Raw genomic sequence first — 25,691 nt, 5'->3', positions numbered from 1 at the left:
AAATATATAACATTATATACCTCATACACCATGTGTAGATATTTGGTGATTTAAATGGTTTAAAATTTTCAAGATGATACTTATTAACTACCAATAATATGAGAATACAGTTAATATTAGCTACAGTGTCAGGTTGCTCATTAAAATCTCACACTTACAGCAGATTAGCAATTTTCTTCTTATTGCAGAATGTCCACACGGTTTTTCTCATCTATGGTTTATACTCCTCCAAGGCAAACTTTAGGACCTTAGTCTCCTTTTAACTTTGGCATTTTTATCTTTACTAGCTGCCCTCCAAGACCGCCAGGAGGGTGACAATAACAGCCCAAGTGGAGGAGCCCGCACACTGTACTATCTAATGTGTGTTAATTAACCACATCTTCTCTAGGTGAGGCTAGCAAAGCCCGATATTCAGTTAGACTGGCTGGTAAACAAGGCCCGGTGATGTCCCCTTCTCCTCCCCAGTGCTGGGATTACTGTTGCTTGCCTCTGTTCCTCACTTTTTTAAATTTTTTAAATTCACTTTACATATCAATCACAGATCCTCCTCTCATCCCTCCTCCAGCTCCCTGCCACCCTCCACAGCCTTTCCCCCTTCCCACTGCAATCCACCACTCATCCTCTCCTCCAACAGGGTAAGTTATCTGATGGTGGGCACGCGCGCTCACACACACACACACACACACACACACACGCACGCACGCACGCACGCACGCATGCATGCATGCACGCACGCACACACACACGTGCAAGCACGCACACGCACACACACAGAGCTAAGCCTGGAGATGGCTCACAGATTAAGAGCACAGGCTGCTCTTCCAGAAGTCCTAAGTTCAATTCCCAGCAACCACATGGATGGTGGCTCACAACCATCTATCATGAGATCTGGTGCCCTCTTCTGATGTGCAGGCATGCATGTAGGCAGAACACTGCATACATAGTAAATAAATTAATTAAAAAAATGTCTACAGCCAAACTACCCTGAGTGCTCCTGATCTCGTCTGTTCCTCACTTTTTTTTCTTTTCTTTATTTTATTTTACAATACTATTCAGTTCTACATAACAGCCACAGATTCCCTTGTTCTCCCCCTTCCTGCCCTCCTCCTCTTCCCCCGACCCCACCCCCCATTCCCACCACCTCCAGATCAAGGCCACCCCTGAGGACTGAGATCGACCTGGTAGACTCAGTCCAGGCAGGTCCAGTCCCCTCCTCCCAGACTGAGCCAAGCATCCCTGTATAAGTCCCAGGTTTCAAACAGCTATCTCATGCAGCAAGCCCAGGACCTGGTACCACTGCCTAGATGCTTCCCAAACAGATCAAGCCAATCAACTGTCTCACCTATTCAGAGGGCCTGATCCAGTAGGGGGCCCCTCAGCCTTTGGTTCATAGTTCATGTGTTTCCATTCGTTTGGCTATTTGTCCCTGTGCTTTATCCAACCTTGGTTTCAACAATTCTCGCTCATATAAACCCTCCTCTTTCTCGCTAATCAGACTCCCAGCGATCCACCCAGGGCCTAGCCGTGGATGTCTGCATCCAGATTCCCAAATACCCTAATAGTTGTGCCAGAAACCCCATCCAAGTTCTGTTCCCCACTTGTATGTGGAGTCTGGGGATGAAACTCAGGTCCTTCAGCTTGTTCTGTAAACACTCCACAGACGGAGCTATCTCCTCTGGCCTGTGGTGACCTTTTGGAAAAGGCAGGCTTGGCTTAACTGAGTCCTTTAGTTAGAGCTAATTGGAAAACATTTTGTACTTAGCCTTGTTTCAGCTTTCTTTCTAGTCTTCCTTTGAACAGTCTGGTTTTGTTTTGCTTTAAAGTTAGTAAATGCAAAACAGTGAATCATGAATAGAGTGGAATCTTTCCCTAATTATTTTAGGGACTTTCTAGACAGCATGGGTTTCCTGTCATGGGTGCTGATGACTAAACAACTTAAGATTTCTAAAAAGACAAATGCCTTCCTACTCACTTTACATTTCTGGTTCAAAACATTTGCTGCTTTGCTTTGAAAAAAAGACATTGCTGCTTTGGGCCACAAAAGGACATTGTGATTAGCACTGACTGTGTATGGCACAAAGTCCCACAGATTAGAAAAGATCTGAAAGAATGATGCTGCCAGAAGGCTCTGTTGTGGTGGCATTACAGCTCACTGAGGTTACTTCAATTTGTAGTAGTATTTGCATTAAAAAAAATTGTTTCCATGTATTTGGATATAAACAGTTCATCATGGTGCAGTTTCCAACATTCAGTTGGATGTTCTGAGGGTTCAGTAGCTTGGGAGAAACAAACTAATATGTAGTGTCCACAAATTCATAATATTTTTCAAGTCGTAATAAAGATAAATCATAATTATTACAAATTTAGTGGCCAAAAGATAAGACTGAGCCTGTTTTAAAGAAGTACCATGTTTTAGCAATATCATCATAGAAATGCCCATGTGAAATGAGAAGATGATTTCATCAGTAACTGCTTAGGGTCCACATGGAGATCCCCGCACTATGCTCCCGTTGAGAACAGAGTCACACACCAAGTCAATAAGGGCACATTTCAAAACACATTTGTATGAAAACATCACAACACAAACCATTTTTGTGTACCATTAATAAATATGAATAAAACTAGAAATTTTCTATATACCATAAAAATGATTCATATTGGAGAAGACAGAAAAGTCAGATTTTCCTTGTGTTTTTTCATAGGTTAAAATACTCTCAAGACCTATCCTTACACTTCTGGGGAAAATCCTAGGACATTTCCTGTGTGCTAGCAGTGAGACTTTGACTCTTTATGACGCTTGTTGTGGCTCTGCTTTTTTTCTGTTTTTATTCTCACAACATGCATATTTGGTAAAGACGAATAGACAGTGTGGAGAGGGTGAAAATTTAGGGTGTCAATTTGAGAATCCCTGTTTGGAGTAGGACGTGCATAGTCTTTACTACAAAATCTCCCCAGGATATCCTGTGAGCAGATGTTACTGGACATTTCAATGTCTGAAAGTGTCATTTACCCAAGACCAGCCAGTCCGGATATCCAGCCCTGTGCACAGGGACTGCATCAGCTCCATGTTACCACTTTCTTATCAGAATATGTCCTTGCTGCTCTGACCTCTAGAAGCAAACTATGTTCCCATAGGGATGCTGACTGCAAGAGTTAGCAAATCTCAAAATCCCTTACGTGATAGGTGCTGATTGTATCTTTAGGGCTAAATGGTGCTTTTCTTCTTTAATACTTCTTTAGGTTTTTTTCTTTTTTATTATTAAGAAATTTTCTATTCATTTTACATACTAACCACAGATCTCCCTCTCCTCCCTCCTCCCACTCCTCCAGGCTCCTTCCCCCCAACTCACCCCCTATTCCTACCTCCTCCAAGGCAAGGTCTCCCATGGGGAGTCAGCAGAGCCTGGAACATTCAGTTGAGGCAGGTCGAAGCTCCTCCCCATGCACCAAGCCTGTGTAATGTGTCCCACCATAGGCATTGGGCTCCAAAAAGCCCATTCATGCACCAGAGATGGATCGTGATCCCACTGCCAGGGGGCCCCTTAAACAGTTCAAAATAAACAACTGTCTTGCCTGTGCAAACATAGTCTCTCCTAGTCCAGTCCCATGGGGGCTCCACAGCTATTTTGCCATAGTTCATAAGTTTCCCACTAGTTTGGTTTGGTTGTCTCTGTACGTTTCCCCATCGTGATCTTGATGCCCCTTGCTCATAGAATCCCTCTTCTCTTTCATCAGCTGGACTCCTGGAGTTTGGCCTGGTGCTTGGCTGTGGATCTCTGCATTTGCTTCCATCAGTTACTGGATGAAGGCTCTATGATGACAGTTAGGGTATTTACTAATCTGATTACTGGAGTAAGCCAGTTCAGGCACCTTCTCCACTATTGATAGTAGTCTAAGGTGGGGTCATCTTTGTGGGTTCCAGGGAACTTCCCTAGTACCCTGTTTCTCCCTATTCTCATGATGTCTATCTGTCATGGTATCTCTTTCCTTGCTCTCCCACTCTGTTCCTTTTCCAGCCTGGCCATCCTGTTCCCTTATGTTCTCATCCCCCATCCCATACCCTCCATTGTCCCCCTTACCCCCAGTTTACTCATGGAGATCTCATCTATTTCTCCTTCCCAGGGTGATCCATGTGTCCCTCTTAGGGTCCTCCTCATTAGCTAGTTTCTCTGGAGCTATGGGTTATAGTCTGGTTATTCTTTGCTTTATATCTAGTATCCACTTATGAGTGAGTATATTCCATGTTTGTCCTTTTGAGTCTGGGTTACCTCACGCAGGATGATATTTTCTATTTCCATCTATTTGCTTTCAAATTTCATGATGCCATTGTTTTTCACTGCTGAGTAGTACTCCATGGTGTATATGTACCACATTTTCTTTATCCATTTTTCAGTTGAGGGGCATCTAGGTTGTTTCCAGGTTCTGACTATTATGAATAATGCTGCTGTGAACATAGTTGAGTATTTAGTTCTTGGTCATTGGAATTTTTTTTAGGTCTACTTGCTTGCTTGTCTCTGTGAGTGATGGATCATTTCCTTTTCTTCTCTGTCCACTAAGGCTAAGTTACAATCTCTTTGAAATGCTTTTGTTTTTCCTATACTCTGTTGACTGTTTAACTTGAGACCCTTGAATGACCCTGCTCACAGTATGACAAAACCCCTGACAGAAACAGCATAGATGGGGAGGGCTTAATTCCAGCTCATAGTTTAGGGAACATCTTACGAATTTACTATATATATTTAGAATGTGTTGCTTATAGTCTAAACTGGGAAAAATATACATCTTTACTATCTTGAGTTCTTCCAGGAGTGTTGGGGGTAATCAGTTATGTAGGTTATCATAAGTGTTCTTTGTTAAATGCTATCATTTTCTCCATGTAACACTAGACATCGTATATTAGAGATATCTCTGGTAATATGGACTCAAGATTATGAGAACCTTGAGTGCATCAGATGTATTAGTTACTTGTCTCATGGCTGCAGGTTACTGCTATATTCTTAGATCTTTTTTCAAAATGGTTTTATCAATTATTTAAAATCAACTCCCTCTTTGTTCTTATAGACATTCAAATTATTTTTTTCACATTTTCTCAAGAATCTTCTTTTAATAAATTTTAATAAAATCATGTATGTGTAGCACGTTACAACCATCCCCAGCCCCTATTTGCTCCCCAGATTCATCTCAGTTTTTCTTTAATCACTACTTTTACACACACACACACACACACACACACACACACACACACAAAGTGTATAACATGCTGAGTTGATTTAGTGTTGCTCATATGTATATGTTTTCAGTACTGATTACTTGATACTAGATAACCAATTAGAAGCTTAGACTTGGAGAAAACTGATTCTCTCCCAATGGTCATCAATTGCCTATAAGTCTTCATGAAGGGTTTAGTGCTATGATATTTATTTCATCCACATTGGAATGTCAACTGGTATTGCCATTGTTTAGGTGACCAAAATGTCATGATAGCCCCCAAAGTACAACAGTGACACTTCTATCTCCTGCTCAATAGGAGAGAATTCATGTTAGTAATGCAGACTTAGCAAATAAGTGTGTCTGGTGAGGTCACAGAACCTAGAGGAGAATCTCCCTAATTAAGGAGCAACATGAAGGAAGCTAAGATATCTTTGTTATTATGAGTATCTTCTCAATGTACTTAATACAGTAATGCACTGAGATAGCAGAAGAGTTGACATTCATTTGCCTTTATAAGCGATGAATCTGTTATATAGACATTCAGCTATTTTGGTAGCATCAGGATTAGCTCCCAGTTCTTAAAAACTGTCAGTCTATCTAAAATTAATATTTCTTACATCTGTAGATGTAACCAACTGTCTTATTAAATAAGAAACACAGAACCAATGCAAAGAAGAAAGCCAAGAGATCAGAGCTAAGAGCCTTACCACCTGCTGCAGCTAGCCTCTTAAACCAAGAGACCTCTCCGAAAGGGACCTACGTCCTGTGTGTTTGTCTTTATATAGTCTTTCTGTTCTGCCTTCTCATTGGTTGTAAACCCAAACACATGACTGCCTCATCACTGCCTATATGTATAGCCCTCCACGTCTTCTATGGTATTGAGATTAAAGGCATGTATCTCCAATGCTGGCTGTATCCTTTACCACACAGAGATCTACCTAGCTCTTCTACCAAGTGCTGGGATTAAAGGCGTGTGCCACAAATGCCCAGCTCTGCTATGGCTTGCTATTAGCTCTGACCCCCAAGCAACTTTATTTATTAACATACAAATAAAATCACATTTCAGCACAAATAAAATACCACCATACCCTTCTATTCTTTTTTAATTTGAAAAGTGTAACAATAGAGATCACAAATATTCACAAAACTACATATATGATGAGAATGCATTACAACTAAATGAAAATAGCAAATATTTCCTTTGGCGAAAAGTGCACAGATCAAGATGAGATTTTTCCAATGGTCATTGTTGCTTGCTTGGGGTACATGCTGTTCCCAGGTGTTGGACTGTTCTAGAACCTTGATCTTCTTGGATGAGTAGCATATTGTTGTACTCACTATGTCTTCAAAAGCAACCCCTGTGACAAGTAATCCTTTCTTTTGGTGATTGTTCTGTATAGCTGGGATTGAAAAGACTGGAATGTGTCCCTCATTACATGCACAGTTTGCAGTAAAACTGCCACTGGCTGCATTATAATTTTAAGGATATTAGGGGTTTTTTGTGTTACTTTTTAATCTAATGTTCATGCTCAAATGTGCTTGTGTTTATATAACTTACTGTGTCTGATTAATCAAAAGAGAGTTGAAGATAATAGCTCCTAACACTGTATTGACCACTTCTGAAGTGATCCTACCTATACTGATCATCAAAATACGTGTTGATTTAAAGCTTTGCTTCCTTTGGTGTTGCCTATGGCTGTAAAAGGACATGAATATTGATCATGACATTGACCAAAAACTTTGCCTACTCCACCATGTGGACTAACATCATGACTGTACCATTTGATAGAACTTTTCTTTGGACTGGCTTCTTTAAAAACTGAAAGAAAGCTTTAATGGTCTTAGCATGATATGTGCACATTGAAACAGATCACAAAATTGTCCCTCTTAGGAAGCTGGTAAGTCCCTTGTTCAATAGTAAAAATGAAACAGCAACAGTTATTGACATGTTGTAGAGCACCTGAATTTATTCCTCCCCTTCAGATTTCTCTCAGGTACAGAATAAATGTTCTGGTGTCTATAGTGGTGAACAAGTTTTTTGAAAGATATGAAAAGCTTTATTTAAAAAATTAAATAGTTTTCTGTATATAGTGATAAGTGAAAATTGGCAATTTTTTGTCCAAGTTATAGTATTCAGAAAGGAGTTAGGGCTGGAGCTATGGCTTCGCAGTTAAGGGCACTTATTCTTGCATGGGTTCTATATTGAGCTCCTAGGACAAAGACTGGGAATCTCACAACTGCCTGTAACCATAGCTCTAAATGATCCAACACCTTTTCCTGGCCTTAATGGATAGTTAGACATTATAAACCAACAGCTGATCTCTAGAAAGTCTTAAAGAATGGGTTTATAGTTTTTCTTTTGTGTTTCAGGTGACGACACTTGTCAACACAAGCAACAAAGGGCCATCAGGTAAAAAGAAAGGGAGGTCAAAGAAAGCTCATGTGCTGGCAGCATCCGTAGAACAAGCTACTCAAAACTTCCTGGAAAAGGGTGAGCAGATTGCTAAGGAGAGTCAAGACCTCAAAGAAGAGTTGGTGGCTGCCGTAGAGGATGTGCGGAAGCAAGGTAGGTGGGATGGGATGGTACTGATACTGAGGGTTGCTGTGCGAGCAGGACATTGTTCTTTAGAATCAAAGGGATAGTTTACCTTGTTTGCTCTCTGCACCTGACGTTTACAATATTTGCTGGGATTAATTGCATAAATATTTTGCTGTTTGAAGTGTGGACATGGCTCCAAACATCATGATTTTGCTGTTGCTTAGAAATCTTCCAATTGCTTGCTCTTGGTAGATGAAAACAAATTCTCCTGTCAAACTTATCTTGGTATGGATTTGGAATATGCCATCCTTATAAAATGACTAAATTCTCAATATTTTAAGGAAGATGCAAAACCATGTAGAACAAATGTTCCATGTTATCCTTTAATTATCATTTTAGTCTATATTCTCACACATCTAGCTAGTTAACATAGAGCTTGTTTGGCATTTCAACATTTTTTTATGTGCAATAAAATACATGTAACAGAAAAATATTATTTGAATTATTTTTAAGGTTCATTTACAGTTTATTGTTGTAAGTCTATGCACATCTTTGAGAAACTAGAAATTCTTCTTCTTAGAAAAGTAAAACTGTATGCATTCACTCAACTATCCATATACCTTTCCCCAAAGTCTCTGTGACTCACTCTTCATCTCTTTGACAACTCTTGCTATTTCATAGAAGTGGAATCCTGCAGTATGTCCTTTTCTATCTGGCTTATTTCATTAAGTACAATGTCCTCAGCAACCATGCACACTGTAGCATATACCATTCTGTTAGCTGTTCATGACTAATAATATTCCATCATATATATGTTCACAGACTTTGGAGTGGACTTTGTTATTTTGCTCTTGTGAAGAAAATTACTATTTTCTTATGCTTAAATAAATGAACATATTCATATATATATGTATATATGTGTATATATATGTATATATGTATATATATATAATATATGTGTGTATATATATATATATGCGTGTGTGTGTGTGTGTGTGTGTGTGTGTGTGTGTGTGTGTGTGTTAGCTTTAATGATCAATTTGACACAACTTAAAATCAACCAAAGAGACTCAAGGGATTGCATACATTTGACACTCTGTAGGGGATTGTCTTAACTGAGTTAATGGATGTGGAAGGATCAAGCCTTTTGGAAGCAGCACCATTCCCTAGGCAAAATGTCGTGAAGTGTGTCAAAGTAGAAGTGACATTCTATCTGACCACACTCTCAGTTAAGGAAGGCATATACCAAATTATTTGTTGAACACTGATTTGTAATGTCTAAAGGAATATGTCATTAAATAATTTTTGGATGAATGAATGGTCTATTTATACTCTTGGTGCCATCTTACTGTCTTTTGCTGTTCAGGGATGAATGTTTAGTATTCTAAATTAAAATCCATCTTTCCTTTCATGCAGACACAGAAATTTTCCTCATTTCTTTGTGTATATGATGTACAGATGTATGTGCGTATTTTTTGCATGTGTCGGGTGTCTCTATGTTTGTGGGGCACAAGTTTGATGTGAAAAATCATCCTCTATTGATTTTCCACTTTAATCAATGAAACAGGATCTCTCAATCAAACTTGGGTTGTGCCAATATAGACAGTATTTCTTAACGGTTTAGTCTGTGGAACCCTTGTCTCCAGTTTCTAAGGCTGCAATTACAGACAGTCTACCACACTCACCCAAAATTTACATGGGTTTCTGGAGATCAGAACCCTAGTCCTCACAATTTTGTGGTAAGAGTTTTAACCAAGCTTTCTTCCCAGCTTTGGACTATACTTCATGCCACTATTCTCTTGCCTTCCTCCTAAAAGTTAACTTCATTTATATTATACTGACTCAAATAGTTGCTTCTACTGGACATGTTTAATGTTCCATATTCCACCTTTGTGAACAGAGCACGAGTGTATATGTGTCCTGAAAGTATGAATACCTCCGAGTTTTGAACTGCACTTGGAATTTGATGTTTTCCTGAAGGATGGTTAGACATCTGCTTGCCTTCATGCATCTGTGCCCTGGATAATGACTTTTTGCTGTTGTTTTCTTATGTATACTAATGTGCACATGTAAAAAATACAGGATGTGCTCAGTCTGCCAATCGTTTGTACCTGTGAAGCCCTCGGTGTTCTCAAGGTACTGAGCATATTCACAGTGGAGAGTTTTGATATCTCTACCTCTTTTAAGCATCTGTCTTCTTTGCTAATACATTTTCCTGTTTAGTTTCTGCAGCAACCCCATAGGTTTTCCTTCATTTTTCTTCTTCTTCTTCTTCTTCTTCTTCTTCTTCTTCTTCTTCTTCTTCTTCTTCTTCTTCTTCTTCTTCTTCTTCTTCTTCTTCTTCTTCTTCTTCTTCTAAGTTAGCTGCAGTCTTTGGAACTTGATGTTTGGTTGCCATGAAGCCTATATGAAATGATCTACTGTAGCTCCAATAGAATAACCAATTGGCTAGATTTTCCTTGTCATGTGAGAAAACAAGATTCTAATTTAGGACAGCTTACAGTGGTTGATATTCTGAGAATATTTGAAGAGTACTCTGTACATCTTTTCCAAAATTGATGCTTATGGGTAACCTGTATGAAATCCTGTGGCCATGTGTTACTTTTTCTGAACAGTGTCACATGTAAATTAACAGTCAAATTACTGAAATGCTTGCTCAAAACTCCCTTTTTAGTGTCCTTGCTTTGGGATATCTGCCTTACACTCTAGATGCTTAGCAGCTGTCATAGATGCAACTCTTTCCAAGCAATGGAGTCCTAAAGCTCCTGTTCCACTACTGTGCTGGCAGATTTTCTTGTCTCCTTTCTCCCCTTCCCCAATGACAACTCAGCTCTTTCTTCACCGTGTGATTTCTGTAGCTCATCTGGCTTCAGTCAGTTTCCATATTACTCTTTATTTTGGCTTTTATGCACAATGTAGAACCTGAGCTGATTTTCAGAATGACAAGAAGAAAGGAACCCATGAGAAAAGGTGTAGATGAGGGCAGGAGTACTTAGTTATTTAACATTTAAAGTACAGTATCATGGCTTCCATCATACACACATATATTTTTTGTTAACATACAAGTTAAAAATCATAGGACCATTTACATTTGGAGGTAATGGTTTCTTTAAAAGTGTTTTCTTCAGTGTCCATGCATGGCTTATTTATCTAATACTATCTAGATGGAACAAATTTATCAGCCTTATTATTGCATAGAAAAATGATCCTGCCTGCATCCAGCCTGCCTTTCCTCATTCTCATCCCTTTTTCTTCTCTCACTCATGCTGTTTCTTCTTCTTCTCCCTCTCTCTTTCTTCTCCCTGTCTTTCTTTCCCACTTTCTCTTTCATTCTACCTAGTGCTGACATTGGTTCCAAGGTTTTGCCCAAACAAGACAAGTGATTTACCTCTGACCTTCCATCCTCAGCCTATTTTGTGTGTTTTCAAACAAAATCTTCAAAACATTGCCACTTTTTTTTCCAGCATAAAGAGAATCTAGGGGTTTTACATGCCCAATTTCAGATTTCTGGTATTAAATGGAGTCATTTCATTTTGTTTATTTATAGCTCCTGGATGTGCATAGTTTTAATTATTTAATCTTTTGAGGTCTTATACAAAATTATGCATTTAAAATATGGTTATTGCATCTTAGCATGGTTAAATTTAGTTTTGTTTAAATTTATTTATTTTCACCTGAAAACTTATTATCTTCTTAAATCTAGGATGCATGCTTGATATGAAAGGTACTCAGAATGCATGGTTATTATCATTTAGCCCTAGTGTATTCTACAGAAAATTTATACTTTCAAATTACAATCTGTAGAGGATTCTTTGAATAAGGATATGATGATGTATACATGAAGAACATATATCAAAAATACATTTTCAAAATTTATATTCCAGTGTTCGAAATCTGGAACTCTGCTGACTTATACTTGGATGAAGATAAGTTTTCCAAGTGTGTGTGTGTGTGTGTGTGTGTGTGTGTGTGTGTGTGTGTGTGAACTGTCTGCTTGATTTATCTTAAATAAAATACTTGAGTAAGTGTATAAGCTTCCAAGGCTGGATTTGAACTTTATCAGCATAGGGACAGTGATTACAACACTGTCTATCTAGCCTAGAGCTTGATGCTTTAACTCACAGTGAGTGATGTTGAGATCAGAAGCTGTCTTGGTTACCTTTCAAGTGCTGTGACAAAACACCTTGATCAAGACAACTTATAAAAGGAAGTGTTTAGTTTTGGGCTCATGGTTCCAGAGGGTTAGTCCATGACTATTATGGGTGGGGAACATGGCAGCAGGTAGGTCTGCATGTTGCTGGATGAGTAGCTGAAAGCTTACATCTTAACCTACAAGCACAAAGCCAAGAGAGACACTGGCATTGGTATTAGCTTTTGAAACCTCAAAGCCCACGCCCAGTGACATAGCACCTCCAACAAGGTCACACCTCCTGATAGGTCTCAAACAGGTCCAGCAGCTGGTACATTCAAATATATGAGCCTACTGGGGCCATGCTCATTCAAAGCTACACAACAGCTTTCCAGGGAACTCATTAGATCTTTAGAAGCTTAGTCAAGATTTTAAATTCTAGTATTACTTTAGCAAATAACTAGATGATGTAGACTAAATTTCCCAAGTATGTTAAGAGTTGGTGTTTCCAATTTTCAAATATAAAGAATGACTGTGTTTACCCTAGGTGGTTGTTTTCACTCAAAGAGGTCAAGGGCATTTTCAAAACCTAAGTGTCTATTGGGTGAGATGACTCAGCATGTAAAAGGTCTTGCCACTAGGTCTGGGACCCACATCATAGAAGGAGCTCCAAAAGCACACCTTGGTCCCTTGGTGCGTGCAAGTAGACACAGACACAGTCACACACACACACACACACACACACACACACACACACACACACACACGAAGAAAAAAAGAAGAGAGAAAGAGAAAGACTTAAATGCTGCAATAGATTTATACATTATGATTTGTTGACTTCCTCTGTATCTTTGGAAATTGCTCGCTCTCCTGCCTGATTTTCTTTTTCTCTTTGTGGTGATGCAGTGAGTTCAGTTGTATTGCTTACAGGAGAATGAGTGAGGGGTTACTTACAGAAGCATAGACAACTTACGAATGGTCACATCCCTGAATAAAATGGCTTTCCCTCTCCCAGTAACGATTATCCAGTAGATCTCATCTCCTGCCTGTTGACTAACAAACCTGAATCCTCTCAAGGAGGCTGCTGAAGCACCAAGCTAGCATTCAATGATCTTTCTGATGACTGATTGTCTTTGCATGACTCAGAGATGGTGGGAGTTGTATGTAGACCCTGCATGTCACATGAGAATAGATGTGTACATATGAACCACACATAGCAAAACTTTTCAAAAGCAGAGAACACAGAAACTGCTATAAACACATCTCTACAATGAAGTGCTCAGAAAGCTTAAAACATATAAAGTATTTACCACCAAGACTTTCCTGAACTGAAAGCACATCTCCAACTTTGGTTAGTATCATAATCATCCAAGAAGCTTTTAAAAACCTAACATCCATTTCCTATCAGAGAAATCAGATTCCTGGAGTATGACCTGGGCATTAATGTTTTAAGCTCTGCACTTGATGCCTCTGTGCAAATTATTCCTGAACAAATGGACTAAGTTTCCAATTCTGCATAATGTGCCCATAGATGGTCGATAGAGCCTGTTAGCTAGTGGCACAGGTGATCGATGCTAAGTGTAGTTGTCTCTCAACAGTGCCTGTTTTGTCTTAAATTAAATATTTGAATAAGTACACATCATTTTCTCATGCAAGGTTTAAATCTTAATGTTATTTTGCAAAGCTTCCAACCTTGTAGTTTACTTAGATGTAGGTGTATAAAACTTATTTAGGAAAATCAGCCTGATACTTTACATTAAAATATAGTAGATTGCAACATCTTATGATGGTGGACTTTGCAATCATGATGTACTACAGGCTCTTAGAAAACGTGTAAGATGATATTTAGCAGTTCTGTCTATAAGACAGTTAAATATTAAGGAAGTTTCAAAGAAAAGGAAGGTACGCTGATGAAGTTAATAAGAAAAATGTGATGGTAAAGGTACATGTTTATTGAAAATTGGTGAGTAATAGTGGAGTGAGGATTTTAAGTCATTTCCAAAGGCTGTGGATAAGTGAGGATGGACAGAGAAGACCTGATATAATGAGCGGCTTTGTATGATGGTACAGTTTCAACTACGCTAAGGTGGTGAGGAGGGTCAAGGCTGAGGAAGTTTGGCAACTAAGATTATTTTAGAGAACATAATAGAAGGAAGGGAGGGAGGCAAAGAGGGAGAAAGGAAGCAAGAAGCTGGTAAATAGCTGGTTGTTACCTTACAGGAGTGTGTTGAAAGATTAACATGCCAAGTGTGGTGATTTGAATAAGAATGACCCCCTTAAATTCATAGATTTGAATGCTTAGAGAGTGTCTTTAGGAAATATGGCCTAGTGGTGTAGGTGTGATCTTGTTGGAGTAAATGTGTCACTGGGGGATGAGTGGGCTTTGATGTTTTATAAGTTCAAGCCAGGCCCAGTGATTACTCTCTTTTCCTGCTGCCTGTCAATCTGGATGTAGAACTCTCAGCTACCCTTCCAGCACCATGTCTGCCTGTGTGCTGACATGCTTCCCTTCATGATGACAATGGCCTAAACCTCTGAACTGTAAACCAGCCCCAATTAAAGGTTTTCCTTTATAAGATTTGCATGGTCATGGTGTATCTTCATAGCAATAGAACTTTGGCCAATACACCAAGTTTATGAAAAACTGACTGAATTAGAAAACACCTGGTGCAGACACATGGTTCATGTGTAGTTACCATAGCATATGAAGCTAAACAAAAGCTCAGTGCTTTCATAACCCATGATTGTGAGGGTAGACATGAGAAGAGAAACAAAAACTGAATGTTACAAGCATTGCAGAAAAGAGTCAATCAATACCATTCCAATTTATTGAAGGAAAATAAGAGTGAAAATTTGCTCTTGTATGGGCCACAGGCTACATGATTGGGAAGTCTTAAGGGACAGCAGGACCAGAGTTGAAACTAGTTTGATTTTGGACATTGATAAATGAGGAGCCCTCCCTAGCAGATGGTGAGGCTGTGGGGATGGGACATTTGCAAAACAAGGAGATTTGCAAATCTCTGAAGTTGATAAATGAATATCCCAGAGATATAACGTTCCTTTGAGTAAGTGTATTAGATGATGAAGAGAGAAGGGATGAATGTACAATTTGGGAAGAAAGCCCATATTTGGAATTGAGAGTGGGATATAAATAAATTAGAAAGGGAAAGCTGCCATGGAAAGTGAAGAGAAACAGTAGAGTCCTAAAATATGAAGAAATCGGACTTTTAATGAAGGAGAAAGTGGTCCATCTGCAACCTTAGGATGCTGGCAGCATGTTAAATTTTTCTGACACAGAAGACTGTGAACACTTCAGATTTTGCAAGAAAGGTGGCATTATTACATTTAAAACTGAATTTTCAGAAAGTGGCAAAGACAATAGTCAAAAAGAAGGCATGGGGATGGGACAGCAGGGATGCCTGAGGTAGCCTAGCCAAATAAATAAACTGTAAACATAAGGACCACTGAGAGACATGTAAAGGAAGGCACTATTGACCTTGGGTGTCTACATGTATATGCATACAAATGCACATACATACACACATGTCTATTTGAAATACAAATGAAATGCCAGAAGCAGGGGGTAGTAAAGTGGGCAGGGGAGGGGATAGATGCTGAAAAATTGCAGTAGATAATATAATAATTGAGCTAGGCAAGAAAGTTATATAGATCTGCCTTTATCACTCTTGGACTATTTACTGTACTTGTTTCTTTCTGTCTCTGTAGATAGTTTGGGACATAGCTGAGTGATTGTGTACTACCCTGTATCTTTGGGGAGAGCAACATAATGCTTTCCACACAGTGGCATTTAGAAGATGCATTGGTTGATTACCAAGGGATGGGAGGAAAGCAATAGAAGAATAATGGAGAAACATTAAGAGACAATGTTGAGTATAATTGTTTGCTTGTTTATGTTTTATAGACTAAATCAGAGAGAGAAAGAGGAAAGCCATAACTGTAAACAGAAAGGGAAAGAGCTCAACTGGAAGCAACATGAGATGCTTAATTAAGAAATGTGCCTTTCAGTGGTACCAGGTCTTGGGCTCATTGCATGAGTTAGCTGTTTGAAACCTGGGACTTATGCAGGGACGCTTGGCTCAATCTGGGAGGAGGGGAATGGACCTGCCTGGACTGAGTCTATCAGGTTGATCTCAGTCCTCCGGGGAGGCCCTGCTCTGGAGGAGGTGGGAATGGGGGGCTGGGCTGGGGGGAAGGGGGGCAGGAAGGGGGAGAACAAGGGAATCTGTGGCTATTATGTAGAACTGAATAGTATTGTAAAATAAAATAAAATGAAAAAAAAAAAAGAAATGTGCCTTTACATGAAAACCAAATAAAAAGGAGAGACCAAGTCTAGAGAGGCTTTATGGTAGTCAGGGGAAGCAGCTCAGTAGGTATCCACAGCACACAGAAAGCTGGACTCAGTGGCACTCTTACCTCAGAGCTCCTACAGCAAGATGGCAAGAGCAGACAGGAGAATCCCTGAGGCTCCAGCCAGCTAGCCTGTGTGAGTAGTGGCACATATCATAAGAGAGACCCCGTGTCAAGTAAGGTAGATGGAAAAGAGACACACCTGAGGTTTGTCTTTGACTTCCACATGTAAACACACATCAGTGTGAACTCATACATACACACAAATGTTTTATAGAAAAGATGAGTTGTACTCATCAGATAAAAATTACCTAATTATTTTGAACAGTAAGAGAGATGGGTTTAGTAAGCCATAGATGCTTATTGTTTGGAGAGGTTTAATAGACATGTCTGCCATTGGCAACTTTTTAAATCTCTCATCTGATTTCATTTTTGTTTTAATTTACTGAAAAGAGCTGATATTACTATTGATCCCTTGGGCATAGTAGAAAAGATCAATTTATAACAGGTTTAATCATCAGTCTAAGAATCCTTTGTTTCTTCATTATGTAACAGCATGTTCTAGAATTTTCTTAGATTTGAAGTAGACTCAAAAACTGTGCTTTGAATAGTAAAGGTAGTTGTTCTTATCTTTCTTTTCAATGCCAAATTCACTCACAGCCTCTGGTCCTATGCCTCAGCATTTAGAAAAGTAGGACTTCCACCTTGTCCTTCCATTATTACATCTCCACTTCCTCTGAAGCCAGGGAGCAGTGTCCTGGATTTCCTACCTTCAATTCACACCTCAGCATTCTTATTAACCACTCCCTGTTTGGGCAATTACAAATAAAAAGCATTAAGAAATTTCTCTGACATCAAGGAGGTGTATACCAAGTCATTTGTGATTGTGACCCCACATTGATGGTGAAATCTTGGTTCAACGTGACAGAGGTGCAGGTGAAAAAAAAAGTGGTGTCTTCATGGAGCCAATTTCTAAAACGAGGTGATGGTGCAGCATTTCATTAGTTGTGATAAAGCCCTTGGCTTTTCTCTTGTTTGAACTAACCTCACAGATGAACTGAGAGATCATTGTCAAATAGCTATCTATTTTATTTTTACGGAGTCAACAGCTATTTAATGACTGTTAACAAATGGATAACATCATAAGACACAAAACAGCAGAAGGGAGAAAGAAGCCCTTCATACCCTTGAGAAGATGTAAGGTTGCCTACTCACCACCTAATAACTCTGTCTCACCTCTTGTTCGTGGGTTGTTCATGGAATGATTGTGGTTCAAGTGAAACTCCCCTTGATATCACTAGTGTGGTCCACATAGTTGGGAGCTGCTCAGAACCTGGTATGGGAGGTCCCACTGTCAAACGGCTCTGTCATTCTACCTCCAATTTTTCAAAAATGATTAAATCACCCATGTGGAAAGATGTGTCCTCTCAAAAGCATATAAACAAATCGAATTTCAGCAATCCAGGTTGCTATACCAAAGAGGGAAATATCTTTCCAGAAGTTTTCACCTCAGAAGTTCAAAAAGAAATACAAATATGCATGTAATGTTGGACAGATAAGAGGATGGACATCAAAATATCATGAGAGACACGTTCCTGTGGAAATGCCACATGCCTTTGGATTCACTTTAATGCAAATGTTAACATTTTCTCAGATTTTAACTGCTGCATATTTTATTAAATAAAACCCATTGTAAGTCAACTTTGACTTAGTTCAGGGCCCAGGTGTGTTCCAGGTCCACAAAGTGCCCTTGTGGGAGGAGAGTTGGAGAGAACCCCTGATTATCCTTTCATTTCTTCCTCTCTCTGGAGCCCCTGGCTTTGGGGAAGGTTGCGATGTTGCAGCGAAAGCAATGACAGCATCAACTACTGCTTGTTTACTGCTGCGCCATTGGTCGGTCAGATGCTGCGTATGTTGCCTCACCATCATTTGGCTAGCTATCAGGAGTACTGTCCATATTCTTCAGTCAATAACAGTATTCTGATAGATCACCCGTGCATAATTACACGAAGTGTGTTTAAGAGTTCACTTCTTACAAGCCCTATTTTGTGTGCTGAGAATATAAAATAAAGAAAGCAGACATGCCTTGCCTGTAGCAATGTTGCACTCAGATGTGAGACACATAAATGAATAAAAAAAAAACTATATAAGTTAGTGATTTCCAAGTGTATAACTATGGCTTGAGAAATTAAAAAAAACTAACACATGAAAGAAAACAAAAAATTGGTAAGTAGAGCCTTGCTATCAAAATAAAAAATTAAAGGAGAAGACAAGATGCATCAGCAGGGACTCGCTTAATGGTGGAAGGAGAGAGCCAGTTCCACGAAACTATGGCATGCATGCCCCCGAGCTCCCGTGCACACATCATGTATGCACACAATTGCAATAATGTTTTTAAAAAGTGAAAAAAAGTCTGTGCTGTACAATAGAAAATACAAATAAAAATAAAACAAAACACAGTCAAAGACAAAAGATCTGTACCCCACTTCTCTGATCTGATGAAAGACTTCATTTGTAATACCCAAAGTACTCTTAAAATTCAACAATGATTAAAAAAAAAAAAAAAACAACCTAATTCAAAAACTGAATGAATTATTGGAACAGAAACGTCACTAGAGAAGATGTGCAGATGGGAAAGAACCATAGCGAATAATGCTTTCATTCTTGTGACTGAGGAAAGTGATGGAAACAGCGAGATTTTACTTCTTTTACTCCTTCACCAGTCACTGAGATCTCTGAAACAGGTGAACGCACATGCTGGTAGAGGCATGAAGTGACAAATAACTCACTCAGATGGTTGTGAGAGGACATACCCATGTTGAATGTGGACTGGCAGATTTATGAAAAACAACATGATCATAAAAGTGTTATAGCCCTGGATGTTAACTTCTTGATTTCCAAATGCTTATGTACATGACACTACCTACACAGTCCCATTGTTTTCTATAAACTTTCTTAGAATAATTTTATAATTGCAGAAAATTTGCAAATACAGTACTAAAAGTTACTCTATATATCATACCCATTTTCCTCATTATTAATACCTGGCACCCTTGTGGTTTGATTGTCACAATTTATGAATCGGTATTGATGTCTCCTTACTTGAACTGAGTGCAACAAGAAAAAGAAACATAGTAACAAACTTCGGGTTGAGATGCTTAATAGAGTGGCAAGAATAAAGCAAATACTGATGAGTTTTTATTCTGCAGCTGACTTATTTGAGTGATGCGTGATACGAAGTGGTCAATTATAGATCTGTATGGATACAACTCGGAAATCGAGCTTTGAATATCCCTGATAGAGTCTAACACTCTTTACTCAGATACAAAACTGTCAGTCTAAATAAAGATGTTCTATTGACATCCACACGAAAGTTAAAGCTAGGAGAGATTTAGAAGGATAGTCAAAGACAGAACAAAGAAAGATAGAAGTCTGTGGACAGCAGTAGGAAAAACCAAGATGAGAGACTGGGTGGTACCAGGAAAGTGCTTAAGTCACACACATCAGAGGACTGTTGCCTTCTGCAGAGCCACGTGTCCTCGGGAGTGTAGCAGCGGAATGGGCAGCTTTGACTGGGGCTTTTTCACGTTCCAGATCTTTCAGCTTCCAGGGCACCTGAGCTGTGTGACTTGGGGAGCTCTGAGTTAGGGTTTTTAGGAGCTCACTGGTGCATAGGGTTTTTTTGTTTGTTTGTTTGTTTGTTTGTTTGTTTGTTTTGTTTTGTTGAGACAGGGTTTCTCTGTGAAGTTTTAGTGCCTGTCCTGGATCTTGCTCTGTAGACCAGACTGGCGTTGAACTCACAGAGACCCACCTGGTTCTGCCTCCCGAGTGCTAGGATTAAAGGTGGGCACCACCACTGCCCGGCATGGTGCACAAGTTTTACATACACCCTTAGAAGCTAGGTGAAGAGCAACCTTAGGGATCTCAGAACATTGAAGTCTTGAGACATCCAGTGGCAGGGCCTTCACCATTTGACCATTGCTGTCCTTCTGGGTATTGTTGGGAATTTAGATCTGGCTCCACTCTTTCTTCAGGATTTCTTGTAACCCTTGTTCAGAGGATGTTTTTCATGATAAAATCGTTCAGTATTTCAGGGAGATCACTCACTCAGTCACTTCATTTGAATTTTTTTTTTAATTTGAGTGTTATGTTTGTTTGTTTGTTTGTTTGTAGTGCTGGGGATTGAACCTTGAGCCTGACAAATGCTAGTCAAGCATACTCCTATGGACTTCCATCCTCAAAACACTTTTGCTCCATTTGCAATTCACTTTGCTTGAAGGAACATCCATATGCCAACCATCTGATCCCTGGATGCATAAAAGAAAGCAACCTGCATTAGCACATAAAGAAATTTGATCATCCAGGGCTTTCTGAGTAAGCTCAGTCTGTATTTCAGTCAAACAATGCATTTGGCATAATATTGTGACTAATGGGATGTGGTTTCCAAGATAAAGCTGGCCCACTCATGCTTCCCTAATTATGATCTGTGTCAGTGACTTGATGTAAGCCAGACTGTCTTCATTAGCTCCCCTCTTTGAAATGGAGACTTTAGTGAGCATGCTTCTAAATTAGACTGCTTTTAGTAAGAAAAAAAAATGACACAAGGAAAAGAATACTCCTCAAACCATTCTGTGTTCTGCTAAGTGCTTGCGAATGCAAAGTCCCAGAAGACCCACAGTCTGCGTCGACATAGAGTCAATACAATAATTTATGGAGAAGCCACTCCAGATTTGCAGGGCTGAGAAGAAGTCTTTGTCTTCGGAAGCTAATCCTGGGCTTCCAGATAAAATAGATAAGAAACAGGTAGAAAAGAAAGGAGGGAGGATGGGATGGAGTTGGAAGGGAAACTCGCCTCTTTTTGAAGTTCCTGACAATGTATGTTTATTTTCCTGTTCCCTCGGTTAAACAGAAAAAAGAAATGGTATTTCTCCCAATCAACAGACCTAACACTGGTGTTTTTGACATTTTCTCATGCTGTGCTCTAGAGAATGCTGTTTAGATGGTGACCTTAGTCTTAGGTTTCCAGTGCAAAAAGTATCCAGTTGTGTCCAGTTGTGTTGTATGCAAAAGCAAAAAAAAAAAAAAAAAAAACTTACCTAACTGAAGTACTGGAATTATAGGCATACAGTGCCACTACTGGTTACTATACATGGGCGTGCCAGATCTAAGTCAGTTACTCATGCTTGGGTAGCATGTGCTTTACCAACTGAGCTACTTTCCAAGCCTCCTTCATTGCCCTTTTAAAAATATTTACTGTATTTTTCATTATGAGTATGTTTATGTGACTCTGTGCAGGTACATAAATATGAGTGCAGGTACCTGTGGAAACCAGAAGAGGGCATCATATCTTCAGGAGTTGGAGTTACAGAGGCTTGTGAACCACCTGAACTGGGTGCTGGAAATTGAACTCAGCTCCTGTGCAGGATCAGTAGGCGCATTCTTAACCACTGAGCCTTCTCTCCAGGCCGCTACATTATACACTAACCTTTTAAAACATAAAAATATTTAGCAATATTGCCATTAAAAAAACCAAATCATGTTCTGTACTAGAAATGTGCTGCTGATTGTTGCTCCTTGTAATAATTCTATTTTAGAGCCCCAATATAGATTCATAGGGATGAAAGTCAGAAGAATTGAATATTTACATTCATTAGAATGTGATCTTTTGGTATACACAGAAGGGAGAGGAATTAATTGGTTTATTTCCAATCACAGACTTTATGAACTTACTGCTTGGGTAATTTCTTAAATGTCACAATTAAAAATATTGACCTATTCCTCTATGGGCTTTCATTGAAATGGTAGCAGTCATCTCTAATGTCACCTAATAAATTTAAAGGATGGCCTTTAAATTGAAACATATCATCACTATAATTTCCCCTTCTCAAGGCTAGGGCTCTAGATAACCAGGGATGCACTTCTTCATAGACTAACATCCTGAGAGCTACAAAATGATGTGTTTATCTCCTTCAGTAGATACAGAATGAGCAGGGGCCTCACCATATACTGGGCTGTTTTTCTCTGAATCAGACCCCTTTTTCCTTACTTTTAATTTCCCATCTAGAAACATTGTTTTAATTATCCTCTAATATCTCTTTAGTTTTTTCTTTGCTGTGTGTGTGTGTGTGTGTGTGTGTGTGTGTGTGTGTGTGTGTGTGTTTCAAGAAGAAAAAGAGCAACAGGGCTACCTTCTAAGTATAAATGCCAGAAGACATTCTCAGTTGTCATTCCTCAGAAGTTATCTACCTTCCTTTTCTGAGATAGGACATCTCACCTACCTGGAACTCACTGAACAGACTAAGCTGCCTGTCTACAGACTTCTAAAGATTTGCTTGTGTCTACCTCATCAGTGCTTGAATAATTTTACTTTTGTGTAGATTCTAGGGAGTAAACTCTGATCTTTGTTTGTGCAAGGCAAGAATTGTACTGACTGAGTCATCTCTCCAGTCCACCCTTTTCACTCTTAAAGATCTGCAGTCCAGCTGAACAATGTTCTCTTGTTTCTTGTCTGTATCTTTTTTTTTTTTTTTTTTTTTCGTTTTTCGAGACAGGGTTTCTCTGTGTATCTTTGCACCTTTCCTGGAACTCACTTGGTAGTCCAGGCTGGCCTTGAACTCACAGAGATCCACCTGGCTCTGCCTCCCGAGTGCTGGGATTAAAGGCGTGCGCCACCACCGCCCGGCTCTTGTCTATATCTTGGTAGAAGAATTATCATATCAATAATGTGTAAACTAGGTGGCCATCCAGAGTGTATCTCCATAGAATCAGAAGGATGGAAGACACCAATCAGTTGGGACCTCTGTAGCACTTATAGATAGACACCTGGGGTGGGGGGGGGTAGCGGGTGGTAGTGGTTACACAGTGATTCAGAACCACCACATTTGCCCCTTCCTCAGCAAGTGAGGTCAGCAGAATATGATGAGAGTTGGGCAGCTTGTGTCTCCAAAGGATAACAAAGATGGTGAAGTCTTCACCTTTTTGTAATGACATGGGAAGATGTCAGGGATTCCCAGCTACCATGAGGGGCCAGTGGTTGGATGGTGAGCCAACAGAAATATGGATCAGAATGTCTCAAAGAGTCTAATTCCAGCATGGAGGGGACTGATTTTTGCTGTGGATATCGCTCTGTATGCTGTGAATGTGTTGCTCTGATTGGTTAATAAATAAAGTGCTGATTGGCCAGTAGCCAGGCAGGAAGTATAGGTGGGACAAAGAGAGAGAAGAATTTTGGGAACAGGAAGGCTGAGTGAGGAGTTGCCACTCAGACACAGAGGAAGCAAGATGTTTAGGCAGAACTGGGAAAAGGTACCAAGCCAGGTGGCTAAACATAAATAAGAATTATGAGTTAATTTAAGTGTAAGATCTAGCTAGCAAGAAGCCTGAGCCATTAGGCCAAACAGTTTTAATTAATATAAGCATCCGTGTGTTTATTTGGGTTAGAGCAGCTGGGGGCCTAGGTGGGACTGGAGAAAACTCCAGCTACAGACTTTAAAGACTTAAATTGGCTATTTTTCATCTGTAAAGATACATTCTTTAAAGATGTACACTATAGCTACATTTCTGATGATTCTCAGCTAGAAAGGATAAGTAATTCCAGGAACATTTGATGCTTTCTAAGTGGAATGTGGTAGCAAAGTCATTTATTCAGATGCTAGAAGTGGCTGGCTACAGGAAGCGACGTATTAACTATCTCTTTAGTTTTATGGGTTTATGGATGGATCAGGTAAAATTGGTAAGGCCATGGACCCTGTATTCCAGGAAGAGGAGGAACTGTCCAACATGGCCTTTGATGGAGAGGAGTTTGCCAGGGCTCTGGATTTGGAGAAATCCTTCACTGCTGCCAAACATACTAAAGGCTAAACCTGGCCCTTCATTCTACAGTATTAAAGACACCATCGTGTGTTGTTGACACACACTGTGAATCTCAGGAGAGCCGTCAGCAAGGTTATGTGTCCATAATGGGAAGCCCTGGTATCCAAATTAACTACAAATATTTTGTGACAAAAAATGTCTTAGAATTGAGCAGAACAGGTAGCCAGGTTCATGTGATTTCCATTTGGTAGGTCAGAGGCAGGGATATCATCCTCTTCTCCATGGGATCAGCAGATGCCAGAACTTAGTCTTAGAGTGAGATTTACAGTTTCTATGAAAGTACCTGTCTGTCTATTAAAGCCCAAACACAAGGAGATCCTCAAAAGAATAATAATATTTATTGGAGAGTAGCAGGACATTGTAATGGGCATGTGAAACTCCTAATAAAATGTGGGTATAGTCAAAGATATTAAGATGAGGGGATGCCCCAAAAGACAAAAATGAAGGTCACATCAGATATTTTGAAACAATAGTTTTTGTTTACAACAATAAATCACAAGATTGGAATCAATGGAGTTTATTTGACCATTGCTGGGCAGATATCTGTGTAGAAGTACAACTAAATTTGTAGTGGCATCCATACAAAGTTTTAGTAGAGGAGAGGTATTTATGATGTTACTAGGCAATTGTGCCAATGAACCTTCTTCTATAACTTGCAGGCACGACTTAGTTTTAGGTTTAGGCTTATTTGCTTGCTTGGTTGGTTGGTTGATTTTGGTTTGGTTTAGTTTGGGTTTTGGTGCAGTTAGGGTTGATAGTGTATCTTTTCTTATTCTGATAATATTCACATTTTTTCACAATCCCAGATGTTGTCTGCATGTCTGATGAAATACCTAAGCTATAACACTTAAAGAATGCAGTTTTCTACTTTCAGTTTGCTTAATGAGAAGAAATGCTGCCCTCTGCCCTTACCTTCCTGTCCTTATCTTCTTTTTAGATCCCTCACTGGCTTCCAAATCTAGCATGGGCATGCCAAGCTGCCCCATGAATACAGTCCAATACTTAGTCTGGAGGCTTATTGGTAAAACACACCCCAGCCGGGATCTTGACCTCCAGTAAATAGCCAATGTGTAAAAGCAAAAGATTCTCCTGCTGAAAATTCTGGTTATCATCAAATGGGCATAAACAGTTTCAGCTTTCTGCTTGCAGTCTCTGCCCCCTGTCTCTGGGTGATGCATACCTGGGGTATCCATAAAGGAGATGAAGATGAAAAGTTAAGTGCAACTCAAGCTGTACCCATGCCTCCTCACTAGTCTCTCACTGTAGCATAAGTTCTGACCTTTTCTCAAGACCTTAAACATTCCTGATATTTTCTGTCTTATCTTTATTATAAGTCCTCAAAATGCAGTAGCACTGGAAAGAATATTTTGTGTTATATAAAAAAAAAATAAAAAGAGTTGCTTCTCCTGCAAAATAAAATTTTAAAAAGGAAGTTAATTCTTAATTGACAATGTGTTCAGCCCTGTGGATGAATTGTTTTGAATAATCAATCAGGACACAGTTTGGCTCCTGCAAAGTTTTCATTCTCATTGTAAGTTAAAGAGACTGGGGAAGACACTGGAAAAGCTGTCA

The 25,691-nt window shown here is 39.4% G+C and overlaps 1 protein-coding gene across 5 annotated transcripts in view; it reads left to right on the top strand.

Annotated features, from left to right (window-relative positions):
* The window catches only part of Ctnna2 (catenin alpha 2), a 1,144,108-nt gene that overhangs the window by 232,239 nt on the left and 886,178 nt on the right, over positions 1-25,691 (top strand). For all 5 annotated transcript variants that reach the window (XM_042273493.2, XM_042273492.2, XM_076566967.1 and 2 more), the window contains one exon: positions 7,582-7,777. In XM_042273493.2, the coding sequence (XP_042129427.1) occupies positions 7,582-7,777 (196 nt within the window). The remainder of the gene's footprint in view (positions 1-7,581; positions 7,778-25,691) is intronic.

The sequence above is a fragment of the Peromyscus maniculatus genome, chromosome 3, assembly GCF_049852395.1.
Source record: "Peromyscus maniculatus bairdii isolate BWxNUB_F1_BW_parent chromosome 3, HU_Pman_BW_mat_3.1, whole genome shotgun sequence".
In the NCBI taxonomy this organism is placed as follows: Eukaryota; Metazoa; Chordata; class Mammalia; order Rodentia; family Cricetidae; genus Peromyscus; species Peromyscus maniculatus.
Note: the sequence above shows the minus strand (reverse complement) of the source record. Positions and strands in the feature narration are given on the sequence as shown.